The 24555-nt window shown below is 41.5% G+C and overlaps 1 protein-coding gene across 1 annotated transcript; it reads left to right on the top strand.

Annotated features, from left to right (window-relative positions):
• Positions 1–1181: 1181 nt before the first annotated feature.
• On the top strand, positions 1182–23595 carry LOC311272124 (regulator of G-protein signaling 6-like). Its single transcript, XM_084378292.1, has 16 exons — positions 1182–1274; positions 3438–3488; positions 4644–4750; positions 7552–7603; positions 8456–8520; positions 8765–8841; positions 9931–10012; positions 10197–10271; positions 10496–10597; positions 11640–11701; positions 15273–15383; positions 17610–17735; positions 20176–20362; positions 21245–21334; positions 22226–22279; positions 22554–23595. The coding sequence occupies exons 1-16, from the start codon at positions 1247–1249 to the stop codon at positions 22602–22604; spliced, it is 1320 nt and encodes a 439-aa protein (XP_084234418.1). The 5' UTR covers positions 1182–1246; the 3' UTR covers positions 22605–23595.
• Positions 23596–24555: the final 960 nt, after the last annotated feature.

The following is a 24555-nucleotide window of genomic DNA, read 5'->3' as shown; positions in this document are numbered from 1 at the left end:
GCATAAAACTGGGCTGTCTATGCAGTAGCAAATATTTTTGAAACAGGTCCCACATGACCACAGAAAACAGAGAAACAGTCACGCTAATGGGAGTTGGGCGTTGCTTGGTTTGCTACACATCAGCTACACATGCTCATGCTAGCAAAAATGATACTAAGACAAAACTACAATTATTTTACGTGCAAATGTCCGAATGTTTGATCGTTTCAAGAGATCTTTGAAGGTTGCGTATCGGATATACAGTATGTTCTTTCTATTTTTAAGCACTATACATTAAGTAGATTCTGTCTAGTGTGGAAGTAGTCATGTGAGCTTTGACCCACTGTGGGTGCCTGCAGGAACTGTACTCCAGCAACGGCTAGTTTGCACATTATAAATACACTCATGAAGCTAAAAGGGGTCAGAACGATGCACACAGAATGAGGACATGTATGCAGCACTGCACACTGTGCGAGAACACAGGGAAAGTGTTTTTCCTCAGAGCTGGTATGGCTGAGCGTGTGTACATGCAGTCTGTCCGACTCTGGGGTTTCTCTTTAATGCGATCGCTTTAATGTGTTAAAAAAGAAACCATATGTATCCACCTCTCTCGCTCTCTGTGTGTGTTCAGGATTTGATCCAGAGTTTATATATAGCTGCCGAGTTGTGTGGTTAGTTGGTCTCCAAAGCGACCAAACTTCTCACTTCCCACTCTCTGACGCAAACAGAAAAAGCAGCTGTGTGGAGAGGGGGTGTCGGAATCACAATCAAAACAGTAAACTGTGCTCAAATCTGATTGGTAAACTATAAAGTGGACGATGTGTTTTATTGAACATCTGTACAGTTGTGATAATGTATGCTGTGTCTAATTTTAGAGGCAGCTTCTTTGAAAGGGTCAGCTTCTGAAGAATGATGACTAACCACCAGTATTAAAGAGTTTCTTAGAAACTTGGAAAAGATGCTGTTCAGAGCATTTTCTTTAAATGCAGAGGAAGGAGGCAGACCCTCTAAATGAGACACATGTCAAAACATTAAATGCGGAGAAGAAATCAGAACTGATGTTTGGATATAGCACATTTTATCAGGCCTCCAAGTGTTGCCTCAAATAGATGGTACGGTCTTATCCAACCTTGTTTTAACTTGATCTCCTCTTCCCTCTCCGTCTCTGTCCCTCTGCCTGTCCACTGTTCCTCTGCAGATTGAAGACATTGTCACTCTCATCCAGGACGAAGAGGAGGGTGTGCCCATAAGAACTGTCAAAAGTTTCATGACCAAAATCCCCAGTGTTGTTACAGGTGAGAACTACAAGCTGTATTTCACTTGAAACTGCCTTTAAAATCACCAATGTGAGCGTTTTACATCTGACATCCCCATCTGCATGATCATGTTGCCAGAATGAGTCACATGTTTTTGATCCATCACCTCTGCGGTCAAGGCTTTGACAACAAAAACTGCTTTGATTAGTATGGGGAAAGGCTGAGGCCGAGGTTTAAGAAAAAATGTGTCCGCCACTCTAACACAGTCTCCGTGAAGACGTTTTGCTGCCTAACAATGTCACAGCAAGGGTCTGTGTCGGAAAACGTAGGCTGGCAAAACATGAAGCAGTAAACACAATTCTATCATTATGCAGAACATGTCGGCAAACAGTTTATCATTCACACATCCAGCAGAGTAAGTTGAAAACCAAAACAGTGGGCTCAAAGATGCTAAAACACTCATCTAAGCCTTGCAGCGCTGCTGTTTGTCTGGTTACGTGAGTCTCATTCTAAAAGTTATTTTTGTAACTGGGTTCTGTGATTTATTTCGGCATAACGGCGCATAATTTCCCATTGTTTTCAAGGAACTCTACTGAATAGAAATAAGTCATTTCTTACTAATTAAACGGAAACTAAAGACAGTGTTTATTTGATGCACATTAATTACTGAATACAGAATTCACATTTACTTGGGTATAAATGGAAATTACTCTTTTACCCTGAAATTATACATGCTGCTTTCCAGGAAAGATCAAAACATTCCATGCCAACTTTTCCCAACTCATGTCATGGATTTAATGCAAGTACTGTTGTGAATTTTTGAAGTTTGGCCCTCGGAGCTAAATTTCATAATCTGTCATATATATCATCAATCATTATTTGCGTGAAATTATCAATATTCCATATTACAAAATTGTCTGTAAATGCGTGTGTTTTTAAAACACAATTCCCATTAGATTGATGTCAACTTACAGCGGTCAGTCGTGGCTTTCCCAAAGAGCATGGCCGAGACTAGCGATGGCAACACTGTTGGAAAAACTAGAAGCTGGAACTCCAGCTGAGTCACACCCTTATACCCCAAAACTCAATATGTGTTGTGTCTGCATTTCGCTGTAGTGCTGTTCAGGCTGCTGCCCTTTTTCTTCAGCAGTGAATCACTGCAGGAGAGCTAAATCGCTGGAGAGAAAAGTGGGAGGACAACATATGAAGTGTTGAAATAAAAAAAAAATGAGTATGGAAACTGAATGAGTAATGCCGTCCTCCTACTGTCAAGGTGCCCTTAAGCAAGACAATCAGCCTCTGACTGCTTCGGGAGAGCTGTGACTGTAGGTGTCGACGTGTGTGAAAACACACTCAGTCAACATTCGTAAATAAACGCTTAGAAATAGAAAAATAAAAACATTATAAGCCGGTTTGGATTTGACAGGTAGAAATTGAAGTCAGCCCCCCTGCCTGCTGGCTGTAGCTGCTTCGATTGATAATCTAAATCGCTTTAACAGACCGGAGTCCCAGTGGGAGGCTTTGACACACCCCAAACAAATGATGGAAACAGAGAAAGGCTATTAACATTCCTCTGTTTTTTTCCTCTGTATGCACTTATGGAAAATGCATTACCCGACATGCCATAAGGAGAGTGTATCAATAAACACAATTACTACTGCGGCGGATGGATGTTGCAGAACAGCAGCTCAAATGTTTGCTGCTGAGTGCCGAAGGCCAGAAAACTAATGAATGATGAAGGATTAAACCGGCCTCCCTCGGGACTTCGAGAAGCAGAGGGGAAACACCGATGAAGAGATACTCTCAAAAAAAAAAAAAAAAAACATGTTTATCATGTGAATCACACTTTTTCTTGGTTCTTATTTCTATTGCGAAAAAACTGCTTCAGATGAAGTGGTCACAAAGGTTATTATTTATTTATTACACAATAAGGAGTAAAGTTTTTAAGTTTATTATTGTTTTAATTGTATTCATCTTTATTTTTATTTCCTTCCATTTTAGATTTGAAGGGAATACATAATGAAAGGGACTCTGTTTACATATTTACATATATTCAGCCCGTAAAAGGCTCAAAAACGTAATTTTACATTTGTGTCTTTCTCATCTTATATTTTTTTTAAATCATACCCCGTCTCTCCTCTTGTTTCTTTGTGACCACACTACATGACAGTCATTTGTCTTTCTTTGTCCGACCTGATTCAGGCACAGACATTGTACAGTGGTTGATGAAGAACCTGGCCATCGAGGATCCAGGTGAGTTTTGAATAATGACACCCGACTATATTGTGCTAAATAAAGGCGAAAGCCTCCAATGACAGCAGAAATGTTTCGTTTTTTTCATGTGAAACATGCTCAAAATGTGAAGATTATAAACCTGAGTACAAAAAAAGTTGGGATGTTGTGTTAAACGCAGATAAAAACTGAACGCAGTCTTAATGTGTTTACGAACAATGTTTTTGTGAAGTGCTCTTGAGCCCGTCTATCTTTTATAAATCATGTGTTTCACAAAGTGGTACACCTCGCCTCATCCTTGCTTGTGATGATATATAATAATCAACCTGTTTACTTGTGGAAAGTTTCAAACAAAATCAATTAGTAAATGATCACACTGTTTTGTTAATGTTTTACACAGCGACCCAACTTTTTGTGATATCAGGAAAACTCACTGGGTTCAGTATTCCCCAGTTTAGATTATAACAAACCAAGAATAAGCAAGAATTGATATTCCATCCTTAATGCGACTGTCACATGTACCACCCAACAGCAGTCCACTTTATGAAAGGTCATTCACAGTGTGTGGTACTTACTGCAGGTCTTTGATGAGGAAAAATCATTGAAGTTTCACTCTTGAGGTGCATAATACTGCTTCGGTATTTTTGTACAGATCTTTGCAAGTAGTGGTATTGATCGTCTCAAAAGTTGTACAGACTTCAACTACAGAAACATTGTGAAGTTTCCACTTGTTAAGTGCAGAAACGACACAGCATGAGCAGGAAAATAAGAAAACCAGAGGTAGTTTTTTTTTATTTAGTTCTTCTTACTAAAAATACTGGCTAGTTATTGCTGTGGATTTGCTGTTCGGCTGACCTGACCCGAGGCCTGGTGGTGGGAGAGCAGTGTTGTTTGTACAGTAGCCCACAGCATGGACACACTGAGTCAGTCACTGAGTCATCCATGTTACATCCCAACAAGTACGTCAGGGCTGAATCCTATAGCTGAAATCCAATGTGAATTTAAAAAAGGTGCAAAAGGCCGTCTAAATATACAGCAAACTGCGAACGGAAAACTTTACATGACACTAATGTGTGACCTTATGTGAGTTCTTAGTTTGAGTTCATTGGCCTGATTTCATGTCAGTTCTCCAGGAACCTGCTGTGATCTGTGCTCTTCGTTTCTGTCCTGTCACAGCTGAGGCCATGCACATCGGGAGTCTCATCGCAGCTCAGGGGTACTTCTTCCCCATCTCAGACCACGTGCTCTCCCTAAAGGACGACGGCACTTTCTATCGCTTTCAGGTGAGCATGAGCAAGTGTATGGAGTCATAAGAGTGCCATAAAATCCGGCAAAAATCGCGAATAAGAAGATATAAAGGAATTATTCCAGCCGTTTTCATTTATTTTCACATTAAGTTATAAGTCATAGTCATAACAACCCACAATATGAGCCAGTGACAGTGTTTTACATTAATGTCTGGGGTTAATCTTAAAGGTTGTGGTCAGGTTTAGGACTATGTAGTCCGAGACTGCTCAAATAGGTAATTGGCACTGTGGTGAGCTTCTCCTTTTTCACCCGATTCCTGCACTGAACATCAGATGTTGCCAAGAAAGCTGACGCATTGATTTTGAAACTTTGTTAAAGCAATTACCATGACACATACTGTATGAGGTCACTGCTGAGAGAGCAGAGAAGTGTCCAGCTGACATCTGACAGGAGAGGAGAGGATTTACTTGGTAAATGGTATTCCAGATGGTCAATGTAATGATTCAACATTTAACAGGAACAACAGATGGGACAATGTCCTTGTAATGACGGGAAGAAACATTGTGGCAACATTCCTAACTTAGAAACACTGACATACTGAAATACATATGTTTAAAAATGCATGCTTTTGTAGCCACACCTCGTTTATATCAGTCGGTCCAACACTTTGGTCCGCACTGAACAACACTTTTATAGATTGCTATGAGACTTTTTACAGACATTCATGGTCCTCAGAGGATGGAGGGTTTTCTACAGGGTCACTAGCAGGCCTTTTTTTTTAAACTTATCTAGTGACATCTCTACATCTACTTGATGTATTGGCACACAGTTTGTGCAATGATTCATGTCCCTGTTATAATCAATTGTTAGATTTATCTTTAATATCATCGTCTCAAAATCTGTAATTCGTCCTGAAATATTAGCATGCTAACAGGCTAAACTACTGTACAGATGGTGAGCTTGGCAAACGTTATTCCTGCTTAAAGAATAAGTTCACCAAATGAAAATTCAGTTAGTATTTTCTCACCCCCATGTCGATGGAAAGTTTTTTGTGAAGTTTTCCAGTCCACAAGAGCTTCACAGCAAAACAGCGTTGAAGGATTCCTCTGAACAACTGATGCAGATGTGGACTTTCTTAAATGTTTAACTCAAAGCATTGTTTTGTTTCGCATTTGGCAGTTAATTCTTGGTCTTAATAATGCTACACATAGCAGCTTCTATAAAAATGGCTTTTTTTTTTTTAATATGAGCTGTAAGGAAGTGGATCTAGGACATTTTAGCCGGTTGAACAAGGTTGATAAATGGCTAAAATTCCAATTCCACTCGAATGCAACATTAAGAATTGTGTATTTTTAACATTAAGCTTATTAAAAAAGCTTGATTTTCTAATAACGGCTTCATCATGAATGGATTACATTTTTTTTCTCCCGTAAATGTAAATTGCCCCTTTTGTTATAGACCTTAACTCAACCTAATCCCCTTTACATCCCTTTGGAAATACTAAAAAGTCCAGCGAGGTTAATCTGATTGTGGGGGCGCTTCCTTTCATAAAGACCCCAATCAGCTGTTGAAGATTACTTGTTCTGTATTGGAATTACGACACACTAATCTTGATCACGATGACAAAAGGTCCCGTCCGCTATCTACAGCTTCTTCAGTACTGTGTTGGGATCGTGTGACCCTATTAAAAATGAATGGTGATCTGTTGAAATATTCATCAAGCGAGTGAGGAAAGCAGGTTTTGGTTCGGGGCTGAGTAGGCGGCTACCGAGAGCCTGACAGAGAGACACGGTGTAGTGGAGTAATGCACTAGAATTAAAGTCCCATCAAGAGACATAAAGGAGAGAAAAGTGTGGTGACACTTTACTCCTCCTTCACTGTTTGCAGATAAGACAGTGGCATTAAAGCTAGAGATTAGAGCCATTTTTATCCCGCATTTCCTAATTAAAAATAGGAAACAATGTTTTCACGTTCCTCAGTGGGGAACAGGGAGGCGGCACACGGCGAGATTAGAATGATCTCTGCGTAGCATCTCCTTCCTTCCTATTCACTGAGTCTTGTTGGAAGGCTGAGTCTCCACCGGAGCTGGAGGAGCGGTTTAATTAAACCAGACGGCAGTGCACATTACCGTGCTTTGACCTTGGATCTCCTCGTTCAAAGTGAAGTGGAAGAGGAGACAAGAGGAGGGGGAGAAGGAGGAGGAAGGGGAGGAGGGGGGCTGCTTCCCATAACAGAGAAGCTTCATGAAGATAATCACCCTTCATTAACATTTCATTTTATGGGCAAATTAAGTGCAAGACAAAGAGAAACACAGGGAAAGAAAATTAAAACACTGTTAACACCATGTCACATCTACCCTCAGTGAGACAACCAAACATGGTTTCAAAACTTTGATTCCAAACCCTGCAAGCGATGTCAAACAACAATCCTGCCAGCATCTGTTCTCGGCCTGCTGGCTTTATTTCTCCACTTCCCTCTTGTTTATTTTGCAGCTTTCATTGCTTCTCGTTTTATTGTGCTGCCGCAGAACTCCCACGCCTCTGCAGCTACCCCAGGATGCTTCTTACTAATGGAGAAGTTTTCAGAGTCAGCTCTTCTGGATCTATTCAATCCTGATGTTAACAGAAATATTCTGATTGCTCACATAGTGGTGCGAAGCAATCATGGGCACTGCCGTGTCTCAGAGGCGAAACAACTGTGTCGTAAAGGTCAACGACATCCCTCCGGCTATTGTTAGACAGTTTTGGCAGTGCACATTCTACCTGCATGGTTTTGACACTCGACTGCAGTCTTTGCACGCTTCGGTTCTCACCTTTTCGCTTTGTTTTCCCTCCAGGCACCATATTTCTGGCCGTCCAACTGTTGGGAACCTGAGAACACAGACTATGGTAAGAGTCTTAACAGCATACGTTGACATTTCTTGTGATAAATCTTCCTTATAACAAATCCTCCACTATGTTTTAGGAGCAGAGTTTCTTCTAAATGAGGTTGAGAGCTTCTCTCTCACTTTATCTCCAAGTGGGAATGGCGGACTCCGCCGCTAACAACAACAGCGACCTCGGAGATAGGTCATAACAGAATGTACAGGACAGGTTACAGTTTGACTGTGAATAAACCTTTACGGCTCCTCAACACACAAGAAGAACTTCTGTTTGAGTGACAGCTATCACTGTCCCTGCCAAGAGTCATGCTGCTTGTCTATGCTATTCTCGATGCTATCGCTAATCCATGCTAGTGATGTTGATCTCGCTAGAACGGCACTCTGGTTTATATATTATACACATTGCTGCTCAAACATTCAACTGTAGCTACAGGAAGAAAAACACATTTCTGACCGGAGGGCGACTTTAATAACAAAACCTAATCTGGCTGTGTGAACACACCATATATCAGGTTATATTTGAATGTAAATATAAATAACATCCCACTGAGGATGAGAGGACCAGTCAACAGGATTAGTCAATCACCGTTCCACCTCCTGCCCTCCATCTTGTCACGGAGGCAGCCATGGTTGAAGTTTAGGGCTCGGCTCCTCTTCACACTTCCACCTCATAATCCTAGAGCACAGCGCGGCAGACAGGTGTCCTCTAGAAGTGATTATACTCTCATACCATGGGAGGTGAGGAGAGGTGAGGCGAGGCAGGTACATTGAGGATGAAGGGCGCATGGATGAGTGGGTGAATGGCGGGAGCAGAGTGTGTATGGTGATAACGCCTGGTCTTCGATCCTCTCTCACTCAGCTATCTACCTGTGCAAGCGGACCATGCAGAATAAGACCAGGCTGGAGCTGGCAGATTATGAGGCGGTGAGTGCTGGACTGCTCCTCTGAACTATATCTTCTTGGTATTGATCTGTGTGTCAAGGCTGGGGCAGAAAAACACAACCTCTTAAAGGTCGGATGTGTGTGCGTCCGTGATAATATGAGCTATAAACTGCATCTTAAAACTGTCAAATATCATACATTTCATCTGGTTTGAATGTGATTTTTTTTTTTTTTTTTTTATCCATGGAGGTTTTTGATCATAACATCTCTATCTGCTGTCTAACAGGAGAACCTAGCCAGGCTGCAGAGAGCCTTTGCCAGGAAGTGGGAGTTTATCTACATGCAGGCTGAGGCCCAGGTCAAGTAAGTGCGCTCGGTTACCACGGCAACACGTGAAACTACAATGCACAGGGTGGTGTCACTCACACCGCAGGTAAAAGATAAACAATACAGAACAGCCTCAGTGTGACCCTCCATATCACGAGCGCCGAGTGTTCCTGACAGGCTCCATTAACCCTCCCGTAATAGAATTTCTTACATTACCTATCCGGTGTTGTCGGAGCGCCGCAGGTCTACTGCTTTATGCTCCTGAGGTAGATGACATGATAAATCCTTTTTTTTTTTTAAACCAGCAATGATGGACGGTATGCTTTAGGAACATATGGAGAGTGGAAAATGGAGACAGAAGAGGAAAAAAAGGAAGGGGAGATGGATACCTGCATGTACTGCAGACCTCTGTGATTTATTTATGGATATACACTCAAACCGAGGGGGATAACATGTTAAAGTAAGAACACTGTAAAATCTAATGCAATCCAATACAACAACAACTGCAGCGGTTTTGAACTCGAATGCATTTTATCGAGAGGTGTTTGTGTTAATGTTTTGCCCACCTGATTTATGTACACGGGGGGCGGAAGAATATTAGAAACACATTTCAATGCAATGCATCCCAGTCGTCCAACTACCAACCTGCGCCGTGAGGTGATTTGTTGCACAGAACCATCTGTGAACACACTGAACTGTCTGGAAAAGGCAGTTGAAGAGGGCGCCAGCAGAGCCAGCGGGTAAATCAAACTCTTGCTGAGAGAAGAGTGACAACATGTTTGAGTAAAAAGTTCTTAACCTGTGCAAATGTTTTTATTTACTTTGCACTGTTGGTTAAATTGTGGTAGCAGGGGACTACAGATGCTGGACAAACCATCATCACTGCACAAAGGAACGCTGTCCTCGCTAAAGAGCAGACCACTGTGTCACACACAAAATAGATCATGCCAAACCCTGGAGTACATCAGCTTCGATGCTGTAAAAAAACTGATGGACGTATAGACTTTATAATCTCCAGACTATCTTCCCTTCTTATCCCTCCACCCTGATTCAACTGCCACCTCTAATACTGCTGCCAGGAAAGCCGTGTGCCGTCTTTCTCACACTGACTGATCTCATCCGCAGGATCGACAGGAAAAAGGATAAAACCGAGAGGAAGATCCTCGACAGCCAGGAGAGAGCCTTCTGGGACGTCCATAGACCCGTGGTAAGCCTCTGTCTGCTGCGAGGTAGATTGTAGCCGCCTACCTCGTCTTCCTTCCACATATTTTCTGTTTTCCCTGCTCTCTTGGGTTTACTGTGAAATAAAGCAGATATACCTGAAATGTAAGACTGAATATTACCATTGTTGACTGTAATACTGTTTTTTTTCTATGCTCATGCTTCTCCAGCCTGGATGTGTGAACACAACAGAGATGGACATCAGGAAATGTAGACGCATGAAGAACCCTCACAGAGTTAAGAAGGTATAAAGTATTTTTTTTTACTTACTGATGTCTTTTTTTCTTTAATGAGATTTACTTTACTTTACTTTTTGAACTGCTGAAATGTTATCCCTCTATTTTACAATGCTGTGGCCATCTTGGCAGCTCTTTGCCAGCTTTATCTAAACTGCAGGAAAATAATAAGCGCACATTTTCTCTCTCCATGACTTCTTCCACTTCTGTCTCGTCACGTTCAAACGGCCCAGTCAGTGTACGGTTTGGCAGAGGAGGGAACACAGTGTCAGAGTCCCATACACACTCCCTCGCACCACTGCAGGAAAGGTACCAAGGAGGATGTGGAGAAAGAGGTAAAGAATCTGACGAGTATGCACAAGAAAAAGATCGATTCACCTCGAGAAAAAGATCTATATTTGTTCTGTGCTGTATAATGTTTACTCATACAGAAGCATTGAAGAGAAGATTGATTGCCTCCCCAATACATTTTTTTTGACAGAAGCCCTGAGGGGCAAGAAACAAGTCTTGCTTTTTTGTGTTTATGGCCGAAAAGCAAGTGAGAAAAGGGTTTTGCTGGATCCTTAAATGTTTTTCCGTAAAACAGCTTCACATCATCATTTTTCAAAGTAAAATGTTTTCATTTGTAAGTTGTAAAAGAAAAAAAGGTGTGATGGGAAAAAAAGATTATCTTGTTAAGAGTTGTGGGAAATTTTGTGCAAAATAACAGGTTTAAATACAGTTTGAGAAAAAAGATGAGGAAACATTTTGGCAGGTGTTAAAAATATATAATCTTGAATAAAAAAAGGTATTTCATCTGTGAAAGCAGGTGAAAAAAGTTTGTACAGGCAAATGAGGTGGCAAAATATATTCCATAGGGGACAAAATTTTCATGAAATTTCTTATCTGTGAAAACGATTGAATGAAAAGTTTGGCCGGATGATTTTCTTTTTCTCGTTTTTCATTCTCGTCAATCATTTTGTGTTTGCAGACTATTTTCTCGCTTCCCTCTCAGTGCTTCTGTACTTTACACTTTTCGTTAAAAGGTCAAATTTTGGACAGATGTATTGCTTTCAAGCACAGAGGGAGATAAACGATTACCACAAAACAACACTGGCAGACGGAAAGCTGGACAACCAAAAGCAACGGGATGCATCTTGCTCATGGGAAAATTGGTCTTAATTGCATGAAAATTATCAGCAACATTTTTACTGAGGCTGCCAACCAACTCAAAAATGGTCTTGTTTGTTTATACGTATCTATTCTAGCAACACCAGGGTGCACGTGTGCTGCAATTATACACTTTCAGAAAATTCCAGGCACGTGCTGTATAATTTTGTTTGCTGTTCTCTTACAAAACCAGCATGAACAAACACAGACTGTCATCTTCTCTTTCAGATCATATTCCTGAACGCTCAGCTAGATCGTCACTGTATGAAGATGTCCAAAGTTGCTGAAAGGTACAGGAAATTCTCCTCTCGGCTGCACTAAAAATACTGCACGCCGTCACAAGCATGTCTAATCTTTATCTTTTCAATCTACACATTATGTTAGCGGAGGAGGACACGCCACATTTTCTCATAAAGAGGTCTTCTGCCTGCTTTCCTGTTTGCTGTGCTCTCTCTGACCAGCTATAATCAGACAGACCTGTGCTCCGCTGACTTCCCTTTTACTTTATCTGTACTACAGCAGTGGCAGATGGAGGTAATTTGGTTTTGACAGTCCACCTGAAGCTCGGTTGGTTTTGGTGTAAAGGGCTTCAGTTTCACAGCATTCGCTCTGGTGTTGTTTTGGTCTGAGGATGAATTGGGTAAGGGTTATAGGTCAAGTAGGTTGTGGTTTCTACCTGTGTTCTTGTTTTGTAATTTGGAATAGGTGTCCAAGGACAAGGCACAGGTCAGCGCATGTCATTCGGCATGCAGGTCACCGGCAGCCTGCGGACAAGAGAACAACAAGGGCTGCCGCAACAAACCTATAATACTATAAAATGAGATCCAGTGACTTTTATTAAAAATAAGTGAAAAGATTCTACCATTGCAGTAGAAATATTTCAACCTGCTGTCATTAAAAATGAGGGCCTGACTGATAAATCACTTGGCTTTTATTATTGGATGATATTGACCTATCGCAGATATATCGTATCAGCTTATGTGTTATCCGATAGGCGCAAAAGATGCTTGGGATAATTTACAATTATTGAATTCCCAGGGAAGTTTACTGTGCCTCCTTGACACATCTTTGTGTGTTTGATCACCACATTTGAGGGATCATTGCAAAATGTGTGTTTATTGGTCAATATATCTAAATCTGAAGCTTTTCTCTTCAATAAGTTTTGTCCAGGCTGCAATAATCATCCAATTTTTAAGGAACGTAGGCATCTGGACCCTCAGGGGGGTTACGAGTTAATATCCAGGGATCCCCAGATAGTTGTGTGGATAAAATAATAAAGTATAGACTCAGGAATAGATTTACATTGCCTGTACCAGTCATATAATTTGTCTCTAAAATAGATTTCAGTGTCAGTGCACATGAGTTATGACTTTTTTCTAATCATTTTAGCTCTTTCAGGATGTTGTGAGTTAAAGGTGCCATTTGTAAGAAAAGTGGAGTTTTGAATCTCCCTCCCAACTCCTCAAATAATGACGCTTTGGGATTGTAGGACGGGTCGGCCGCCATCCCAAAGCATCATTACTCAACAAGTTGGGAATCAGACTCAAAATCAACTTTTCTTACAAATAGCACCTTAAAAAGCACTGGAGTAGGCGGTTGGATCAGGCATTCAAGGAGAGATTGATAATATCAGAATAGGCATTAGGGCCTCAACAGCCTCAAAGCAAACATCCCAAGCATCACAAATGTTAGTATTTGTTGTATTTAATATGGGCTTATTTCTTTGAATTTTATCCGTCTTATCTATAGTGCGAGAGAGACACGAAGCATATGTACTGTATGTGTGCACCGGTGTCTGGTCCTATCCCTCCTCTCTCCAGTGTTTGCTTGTCCTATCCTCTGCTCAGTGGGTCAGGACAGACATTACTTCCCAGCAGAGCAGAGATGTGTGATTACTGCTGCGCTGCTCTGCCTCTCTGACCCTTTAACCTCCCGTCTTCACGCGCCGAGCTGAGTGTAATTGATGCTCCACCAAGCGGAGAGTTTGGGGGCATTGATCTAAACGCTTCAAGAAACGGCATGCCAGAACAACATCGATCACGGTGGACGACAACATTAAAAATGACCAGTATTATAAACCCATTTAATCGCCTCACATTTAGAGTTATTTGTCGATCATAATCACTCTGTGGGGTCAGTAAACATATGAGGCCACTGTAGGTTGGAATGTTTTCTGTCAAGGATCCAGCTGTTACAGAAAGATGAGCTGCTGAAACTAAATATGATAAATGTGTTGACTGAACCTCTGCAGGTAGAGAAACACTTCCAAACATGTGGGCGTGCTGCAGCTACATGCTCGGTTTACTTTTACTTTAGTGCCGGATCTGGTCTCTGCAGTCTCAACAGTGTGTGTCATTAAACTCTTGCTACTTTGTGTAAATGGACATATGTAAAGAGAAATAAATATCACTTAAACTACAGTAGGGATGCCGATGATATCGACACATCATTGGTATTGGCTTTAAAATGTCTACCAGTGAACAGAAGATGAAGCTTTAATATTGATTTTTGTTTCGTTACTTGTCTGCCTGTGTGCCTGTGTTTGGGTTCCCCTTTGTTCAACCTTGACAAACATGATAAGAGGGAGGCATATTGGCATTGGAAATGGTTAAAATGAGTTGGAAAGAATTAGCATAATGAATATCAGCAAAAATCCAATATTGTGTATCCGCAGATGGAACCTGAGTGCAAGCACAATCGCAGATCCAAAGCTCTTCAGCTGTTTTAGCACATCTGAGTGCTCAAAAAGTCTTTTTTGACAATACACAGGGGGAAGAAGCCTGGAGATGTTCACTGCCCAGGCAAAGGCAGGCTCTCATAAGATGAAGCTTCACTTCCAGCTAGATAGATTTTACTGTTATTCTCGTTGGAGGTTTCAGCCTAAGGATGCAAGCTACCAAAGTTTGCAGATAATAATTTCCTTTTGTGGGTTTTTGGCATATTCACTTGTTTCTAGATGCTCTTAAATCTTGTTTGGCTCATTTTATGTTGTACTCATAAATGATTTCCTTGCAACTAAACGTGCTCTGCATAAACACCCAGACAAACTCTGACTGTAGGCTGCGATGGATTCTGCTCATGCTGTCGCTGTCCAGGGTCCTGATGCTCTCGTTGCCTTGTGCACGACTCCTGCAGACTTCTGTTTGCTCTAATGATTGCATGTCTTTGTCTGACATCCTCTCTTCAGTGGAGTATTGGTTTTAGTTGAGTTCCTTTATCGACTGATTACTTAGGTTCATTTCTATCGCTGATGGTGTAGGATTATTTGTTTACTAGTTTACAAGCTCTGCAGTCCTGATCCAAAGCCTTTGGGTGCTTTTGTTTTCAGGTCTGAATACCTCAGAAGTTACACACTAGCTCGTCTTCTGATCTACTACTAATAACTGGTCAAACTATACATTTTATGTGTTCAATTAATTTTGCTCAGTTCAGTATTATACTAACACGCAACAATAAATAATAAGATAAACATCACACACAGAGTTTTCATTCTCTACAGTATTCTTGTTATTAGAGGGTGTAATCTAGTTTAAATATAATAATAACATAATAAAGCTAGTGAAACTTCTTCCAGCAGCAGGATTATTCTGCTCTGTGTCTCAGAGGAAGTGTTGAGCAGATTTACTTTTTGCTCTCCTTTAAATAACTTGAAGTTGTTCGTCACAAACCAACATAATCTGTTTACTTCTGGTTTAATTCTGGAAACCTTTAAGTCACAATTATCAGGCAAACAGAAGAATCGCATCGGACAAATGGTCAAAATGTTACCGTTCAACTTTATCTGTAAACTTTTCACAAGCTGTGCCTTCAACCCCTTCTATCATCTGTCCCCTGTGTTGTGTGTGTTTGTCGGTGTGTCAGCCTGATAAGCTACACCGAGCAGTTCATGGACTACGACCCGTTTGTGACAGCACCGGAACCGTCCAACCCATGGACCAGCGATGATCCATCTCTCTGGGATCTGGAGGCCAGGTACATAAGCAGAAAGCAGAGCAGGTTCACTTTCACAGCCGGTGAACATTTCCTCTGCACGTCAAAGTCAGATAGAAAAAACAGTTGATTGTAATCATTATGGTCTCTTTAAATTGAATATTGACTCGTTCCTTTGTTTGTCACCAAAACATCTAAAAAAATCACTGTTGTGCATCTTTCTTAATTGTTTGTGTAATTGCTTACATATCAGAACAAATTTCATTTAAACCCACTGAAAGAACTACACTAAGGTGACTGGCTGCTTGGGGAAAAATAAAATCCCTTTCACGCACTATAAAATGTTCATGACACTGAAGTTATGTTTAATTATTGTGCAATAATATTTCACTTTTGGACTGTTTGTGTCACCTCACTTTGATTTCTGGCTGAAGATATTCTCAGCTGCTTGAGCTGCGTGAAGTCTGATAAATGTCCTCGGGTGATGTCACTTGTATGGAAGTCCTTAGAGGCAGATGGGGGGGACGAAATTCTGGTGATCTATTTTCTAAGTCTGATCTCAAGTGTTTTCTCTCCCGTATCTATGACTTCAGAACAGGTGAAAAAAAGGCCTCTCTGATATAATCTCCCTAAGTTCCTTAATTTCTTTTTTTTTTTTCATCTGTGAAACAGGTGGAAGAATAATTAGAAATAAGATAATTTTTCAAAGCTTTTGAAAAAGGTGCTCACAGGTGGAGAAAAGGATTTTTTTTAAATTTACTTTCTTTAATCTATTTGTGAGGCTCATTTTCTCTCAGTTTGTACTACAAGAGGGTGAAGTGCTAGGTTTAATGAAATACAGTATATACATATAGTATATTCACATACTCAAACTGACCGCCAAAAACCTCCTGGAACTATCTGAGGTCTCCGTGAATCACGTGATGATCTGCATTTTGAACTTCCATTGTTACAAGCCAATCAGAGTGTATCTTCTGCATCTGTATGAGCTGTTGAGGGACTTGACAAAACAGCGGTATTTGATGTCCTGGGAATGAGACCAAGAAACGTCAAACTGTCAGAGTTGCATTGTGGGCAATGTAGGTGCGAGGTTCAGCTTAATTCCTGAGTCGGACAATGTTACAGGAGTGTGATGCCGAATCCACGGAGTACTTTAAAACAACGAGTCGAGATGATGTGCGAAAAAATCCTTCACTTTTTCAATGAAGCATGAAACTTGGTACAGATGTACAGTTTGAGGCCCCGAACATTTTCAGATGTGGAGTCATTGCAAAAATCTAATTTGGCTATGACCGAATAAAGTATTTTGCATCATATCTCCCAAACCGAACATGATAACACAGAAAAGGTGATGTCTACTCTATGTTTTGATGGACGAGGATTACAGTGATACCATATACAACATCATAAATTGTTCAGGTGAAGAGTTGATGCTGAATTCAGTTACGCTCTGAGGGGGAAACTAGTGACCATTTTGCGACGGGAACACATCAGCTACAATGCCCATTAACATGTTGACCCATGAGGTGAAACTGGTGTGTACGGACTGTGCCTGTGACATGAAATACAATAAAACACATCGCTGCGGTAGAAAAAAGAGTGAGTCCAGCACTGGATCTTTATGGCTAATTACTTTGAGTGATTGGCTATTTTCTGAAGTAGTGAGGGGAAATTCAGAGGTCATTCAGCTTACTCGATCAATCCAAACCAAATAATCCCCCTCGGTTTATGTGTAACAGAGAAGTACTATATTGACCAATCTCAAATTACTGATCACCCATTGAAATGTTATCCAGAGGTGTGAGGGTAATCAACTAAAGTATGACTTCTTTTAGAAAGCGGTCGCAGCTCTCAACAAGTTGCACTGTGCTCTGCGCTCCTGACCTGCCTGAATTATGCAGGAATTAATTAGAGAAGACATGTAATCATTGTGCCTAATGTAGCTTAATAATTCAGATGAATTGATTAATTGCAGAAGGGGATGAAATATATCACCCGCAGAGACTAAAATGATTGGATTTCGGATGAACGTTCCAGACGCCAATATCACATCAGAATCAGCCCGTTGAGACGTCTCAGGGACCATCGAATTTTAGGCTTTTAATGTCTTATCCCTTCCTCTGTATTCATCTGTCAGCCCTCCCCTCACTGAGCGTTTCTCCACTATAATACAATCTCTTCTAATCTCTTTAATCTTGACCTCCCTGCAGAAGCTTCAGGTGGATGTTTATGTCGCCTCTCTCTCTTTCTCCCTCCACCCTCTCCCAGTAAGGAGCCCAGTCAGCAGCGGGTGAAGAAGTGGGGTTTCTCTCTGGAGGAGGCCCTGAAGGACCCGGCGGGACAGGATCTCTTCCTCAAGTTCCTGGAATCAGAATTTAGCTCAGAAAACCTGCGGTGAGCACACGGGACGCTTTAAAAATCATCTCCAACACTTATATGTTATGTTGATTTTGGAATTTTTAAAATCGCTTCTCTTAACACGCTGTGCTTCAGTGAGACAGAGAGAAACCATGTGGTGCACAGCGGTGGTGCATTTTACGTTTAGTGTTTGTGATTATAAAGGAAGCTAGTATTGTTGAAGCCAACATATGGTTCTGTGTAAATTTCCAGCACCTTTTGTGCTTTTGTCACATTATGAGTGGAGGATAACAGTTCTTCAAAAGCTCTCACTGCTCTGGAAATAGACAGAAAACACAGATATCTTGTTGTCATCCCTATTGTTCCAACCTACAATTGCAACCCACTTGCACAGTGTAAACATGGGCAGAAACAATTTTCCAGTTCCTGGTTGTTTGGGCGATGTGTAAGTTGAACGCCACACACAGCAATCTGAATGTGATCCACACAATACTCCAGGAGAAACGGGGCTGGGAAAAGGATCCTGTTGAACTGCATTGTTACACAGATGATGCATCTGTAACCTGGTTTCTTGGAGAGGAATGTGTCCCAAAACAATTAATTTACATGGTGGAAATATTCCCAGCAATAGTGGAGAAGATTCAAATTCATATTTTGCTATACTGGCAAGCATCAGGAAATGGTCAAACTATAGTACATTATTGGCATCACTGATCGTACATCACACAGAGGGCTCAATTATCAACTGACTATCAACCATCCATTCATCCTCTCACCGTCATCTCTTCATTTTACAGTTGAAAATCAATCGCTGCTCCTCCGCAACATTAGATAAACACTCACATACACATTCATACACATCCAGGCCCCCGGCAGCCAAAGATAACGTACAGCAAGCAAACAGCAGCAGCATGGATAATCACCCATATCCCATAAATCAAAACAGTGGAGGGAGTCCCTCGCAGCTGTTAGCGATGACCCCTGTTTGTGTGTTTGTGTGTGTGTGTGCTTATACGTGTGCTAATGTGCGAGTGTCTTTTTCCTGTAATGTAATGAGGTTGTTGATTTCACAGACTTGTTGTTCATTGATTCAGCACAAATATTAAATCCATCCTTCATTTGGACGTAGAGATTCATGGACTACATCACATTTAGGCCGTTTGCAGCAGAGCAGCAATAAGTGGTTCTGATGTGAGGGGAGGAGTGAGGAGGGGGGTGGAGAGCCTCGCTCATCGAGCCCGGGAATGAACTGCGAGAGATAGCATGGAGGCTGTCGATACTACCGGGCTACAGAGGGAGATAACACACACACACACACAGTACGAGAGGGAGAGCACACACCCTTATCACCTCTCACCTCTCGGCTGTCCCACCAGCCTCCTCACCCCTCTCTCCTCTTTTCCGGACCTTTAATTGCTTTTGCTTTTACGAGGGAGCTTTTGGAAGAGCACTACTGATGGAGAGAGTGACAGTGAGTGAGGAATATATGGAGGGAGAGGGAGAGGCAGACCCCAGAGGTGCTTCTCTCTATATTTTTCAACCAGTCCACAGATCAATAATAGATATAAACTCATATTGGGAGGGAGTGGGCCTGTGGCTCTCTGCTGCCTCTGGTGTTAAACCCAGTTCATGGCCCTGTATAAGTGCTATCTTATACTGGAGAGTCTGAAAAAGCCATAATGAGTTATCTAAAATGAATGACTTAAAATGTTCAACTTTGCTCTTTTTCTGTGGGAACTCTGAGATAGATTTGATAGGTTCTGGATGCTTTAAATAGCCTGATCGTCTGCAGGGCAGGCAGCTGGTAGCTTTAAGACGCCTTGTAGGTGCTCGCAGTATTAAAATCGATGTGCTGTTTCAATCGCTTTTACAGTTTCTGTAGTGCTTTCGCTCTAAAAATGTTCATCTAAACATCTCAGTTAAACATGCTGTCGAATTAGATTTACTGTGTCAAACGTATGCAAAGTTATTGACTTTGAATCTTGCTAGCGTCATGTTAGCTGTCAGGCAAAGGGGTTCGGTGAGCTGAGAGGACAGATTACCTCCCGTTGCCGAGTCGTATCTAAGGTTCTTTTCTACTGTATTTACTTGAGCAGGGAACAACATTTTCATCGTTTAGGAACCTTATGGGATTCTAATTATTATTCCAGCTGTTAGTCAAACCCAGATCTGAGGTGATGGCTAGTGAAGAACTTCTAAAAAAGTAGCTGCCCTAAAACAAACACGATTTTACTTTAAATGCCACGTTCATTTACAAAATGAACGTCATGCTGTCTTGAAGAAGACCTGAAACTTACAATTGACACCATAAACTTGTTAGGAAACTGTTTACTGAAGTAATAAATCACGTGAGAAGTAGGGTCATTTTCTCATAAGCTTACATACAGTCAGATTTTCTTTTTGAAACCAGTGGAGTCCCCTCCTGCTTAAATAAATCCTATCATACCATCTGAGGTGAGTTTGATTCGTATTGCAGGTTCTGGTTGGCGGTGCAGGACCTGAAGAGGATGCCCCAGCAGGACGTGGCACAGAGGGCGCAGGACATTTGGGCTGAATTCCTGGCGGAGGGAGCACCCAGCTCCATCAACCTGGACTCTCACAGCTACGAACGCACGAGCCAGAACCTGAAAGACCCCGGACGATACTGCTATGAGGACGCGCAGGTGAGCAGACGCAAGACACAGGAAAGGAAGGGGAGGAGGAATAGTAACGCAGAGGAGTTCATGTGAATTTATCTCCATGGTTCATCAAATCAGTCAAATTCTCATTCCACGGGCCTCTGGGGTTGTGCAATAACAATGATATTAAAGTGTTTCTCATTTTGCTATGGACCCCACCGTAAAACCAAGAGGGAATCCACTTTTAACATTCAGTTTTATGAAACACTTCACGGTAAAATTGAAGAGAAAGTGACTCCAATCCCTTTAAAACCTCATTTACACCCTCACACAGACAAAATATCTGCCACTGACACACATTTGTCAATTACATTCAGCGAGAGCGCGAGAAAGTAATCCTTGCTCTTAAAGGAAGAGTTAAATAGAAATTTAGTCGGTATCTACTATTTCTTAGTGCTCTTACTGGAACTATTCAGAATGGATATGTCACCCCTTTAATTTATCTCCTCCGGAGTGTCAGTGCTGCAGCTTCAGAAACTCTCTTGTCTGCCCCATTTGTCTTTCTTACACGCTTCACCAGTATCAACTAATGGGTTTATATTGTGGGGTGATTTCTAGAGAATTCACCTCACTGGGAGATAGATAAGGTTGGCTGGGGATGGGTGGTGTCTATCAGATTGTCTCTCCTGTTACAGGCTTTAAGAAGAGTTTAAAAAATAAAAGGAAAAGGTTTCTCCTGTCAGATAGCTGGCAAAGTGCTGCAACCATCTTTCTCCCTCAGTGACTGCCTCCTTTAGTTTACCGGCTGAGTTTGCAGGTTTTGTACATCATTAGCACAGAGTCATACATATACAGACGAATACCTTCCTCCTCCTTGCTAATATGTGTCTCCCCTCTCTGCTTCTCATCCTCACCCTCTCCATTCAGGACCACATCTACAAGCTGATGAAAAGTGACAGCTACGCACGCTTCCTGCGCTCCAACATCTACCAGGACCTGCTGAATGCGAGGAAGAAAGTAAGCGTGTGTCCCTGTTTGTCATCATCTCGTGGGTAAATGAGCCCAGGGGCATTTTTAACTTCTCCTCGACTATTCGGATACAATTTTTATGTAGGTAATGTTTGTTTTTGTGCTCTGCTTGTTAACAGTCATCGAATGTTTTTACAAGCAATGTCACAAGATTGATTGAAATACTTGAATTTTTAATTAATGATAAAAAAAAAAAGTCATACTCGGCCAGACACCTTTTTAATGATGTCGCAGGTGATAGTAACTTGTCCCCAACCGAACCACCAGTCGCACAAGCTACAGCTACCCCGCGAGCTTCAGACAACAAACATACTAAATGTTTGTCAAAACAATGGTCATCAAAATGAGACCAATTTAAATTTGTAGACATAAAGTTTTAGACAGTGTGAGGAAAGAACTGTTTATGAAAACACTGAGCACGTTTACATGAGCACAATAATGTGATAACTGGGAATAATCAGGTTATGATATTAATCTGATTTGACCTGACGTAAACTTTATTGTCCGTCCCAACAGTGACAGAAATTCTCCTTTGACAAGAAAACAACAATAAAACGCATTTAAGACACAATTTAAACACACAAAAGGGGACTGTCAAAACAGCAACTGAAAACGGGGTGATTCACCCCATTAATGAAAGAAATAAACACATATTTCCTCACTGACCTCGCCATGAAGCACCAATGCGGAAAGGCAAGTGCTAAATGTTGCACAACTTTCACGATTCTTGCATTAAATTGCTTTGACAACTTCTAACAACCGTTTTCGAATTGAAAGTTCGGCCCAAATTTGTGTGAGATGCATGCAAATACGTCGAAAGCTTTGATGACTGAAATGTTGAAACCTCCCCCAACGTTTTATTTTCCTGTGACTCTCCAGCCTGAAACAGAGCAGGGGCGACGCACCTCCCTGGAGAAGTTCACTCGCAGTGTGGTGAGTGTCCCGTTGCTTCTGCTTTCAACCTCTTAAACTGCATTCATCAAAGTATAAATTGTTAATGCGCGCACAGCTGCTGTAACACATCCCAGCAAAAAGAAAGACTCGATATTTGGGAGCAAAACTGGGAGCAAAGGAGGAGACACATTTCCTGCAGACCGCTGTTTCTTTTCTCTCACTTTTCCTCCCACACTGAATCACAGACTTTTAACTAGAAGGCACTTTGACAGCTGTCTCCCTCACCTCCCCTGCTCTGTCTGCCTCCCACCAGGGCAAGTCACTGACGGGCAAACGTCTGACGGGCCTCATGCAGTCGTCCTGACAAGGCCTGGATGACGAGTAGGAGGAACCATACCCAGAAGAGTTGCTTACCCCCGGGGAGCAGGTGGAAAAGGACCCTGGGGTGTTTGGGCGTGGCTGCGGGAGGCGGGTGAGGGCGCCAAACGAGCCTCGACTGCTGGACTGGACCGCCACCACGTTTTAAAAATCACCTCGGAAGCAATTCAAGAGGACTGACATCATGCAATAAGTCACCAGACCTGACACCAGGACAGTGCTGTCACAGTGTAGAGGATAAACAATGCTACTCTTCTTAGGAGGTTTCTACTCGGAAGCCTGCGCCACGCCGGGCTTCGTTGTTTCTTCTCTTGTTGTGTTTCTCTGCTATCTACACTCATGTTTAATATGGTAGCTGAAGAGGCTATCGCTTTAATTTCAGTGATATAAACATGGAATGCTTGAATGCTGTCAAAATGAGACTTAGAGTAATGCTGTAGCTAGCTGTTTTATCTCACGTCATTCACTAGGATGATACAAGGGATGACGAGGGTTCACACTAAACATCTGCACTCTTTAACTGAACTTCTGCTCGACCTTCAGCCCGACTACGTTTACATGAACAAAATAGGATGTTTTTTTGCCCTTATTACGTAAAAAAAGGACACATTTATTCTTTAAATGTAAGTTATGGCTAGAAAATGGCGACACAAATTAACAAGTTTGCCAATTTCACATCTCCACAACGAAAATCAACTGCCAGTTCACGACCAGGAAGTAACTGTTATTGTTACCATGACAAAGTGATTTAGGGTGTCTGCTACAAGATGTTTACATGCTTTAATTTTCAAAAAGCACATCATTTTTTCCCATATTGTCCACTGCTGCAGCACCTCTATTCACCCTTTGTCTGAACGCTCCGTTTTTAGTGCCTGTCTCTTTAAGGCGGTGCGATATTTTCACAGTATTTATCCAGCACTGAAACCTGCTTTATATATAAAAAAAGATGTGGAAATCTCACTTTCTCAAATATGGGACCTTAAATCGGAAAGCGATATTCAGAATGAAGCTTTATTCAAATCAAGAATATTGTCATATTCTGAAAAATCATTGTGTGCACGTAAACGTAGTCACTGACACCAGTCAGAACTGGTGCTTTAATGGTGGGGCAGGTGGAGCAGTACACCGACTTTTTATCATGAGAGCTTTTTGATCAATCTATTAATGTGGGATGACGCAAGATTAACAACCTCTGTGTGGTTTAGTTGGTTAGAAAGTGTGTTTACATTTCACATAATTATCTTAATTACCATACAGCAGAGACTGTCATTTACAGACTGATTGACAACTTGTATAATTTCTCCTGTAAACACCCTGCGAGAGTAGGTCGTTCCTGGAAAACAGGAAATGATTATTTTTTAAACATCTGGCAGCAGTAGGTGTTTTTGGAGCGTCAACACTTGCAGAAAACCCAACATAAAGTGTTGGTACAGGCGCAAAATGATCTATTCTATATCTATTTCTTACATTACCTCACATGAAAAAAACTAATTTCATGTACTTCCACTGCCACCGTCTATTTTTAGCATGCATTTCTCAAAGACATGTAACAGCCGCACTGAACAGACAGAGGTGTAATCTTGTCGTCACAAAAAGAGACGGACCGGTCGATCATTTTACAATAACAGTTGTATGACTTTCAAACGAGTGAGCTGATGTAATGTTAGGCTTTATTCTATTCTTCTGAACATTCCACTTCAGGCGGCCACAACGAGGTTTAGTGGGCTGACCTCTAACCATTCTTCACCTTATGTAAAGAGGACCACAATAATAAAAGGGGAATGCACAACAAAGAGGGAGGATTTCTGCCGTTATTTCATGCGTCTGTTAATTTCTCCAGGAGCTGCAAAGAAATTCCTCTTTACATCACATGAAATGGGAAAAATGTCGAGTTCCAGAATAATCCGGGGTCGTGGAGCCAAACATCAGCTTTTGAA

The sequence above is a fragment of the Pagrus pagrus genome (genome assembly GCF_965226575.1).
Source record: "Pagrus pagrus genome assembly, chromosome: 16".
Taxonomy (NCBI): Eukaryota; Metazoa; Chordata; class Actinopteri; order Spariformes; family Sparidae; genus Pagrus; species Pagrus pagrus.
This window is presented reverse-complemented; position numbering and strand designations above follow the sequence as displayed.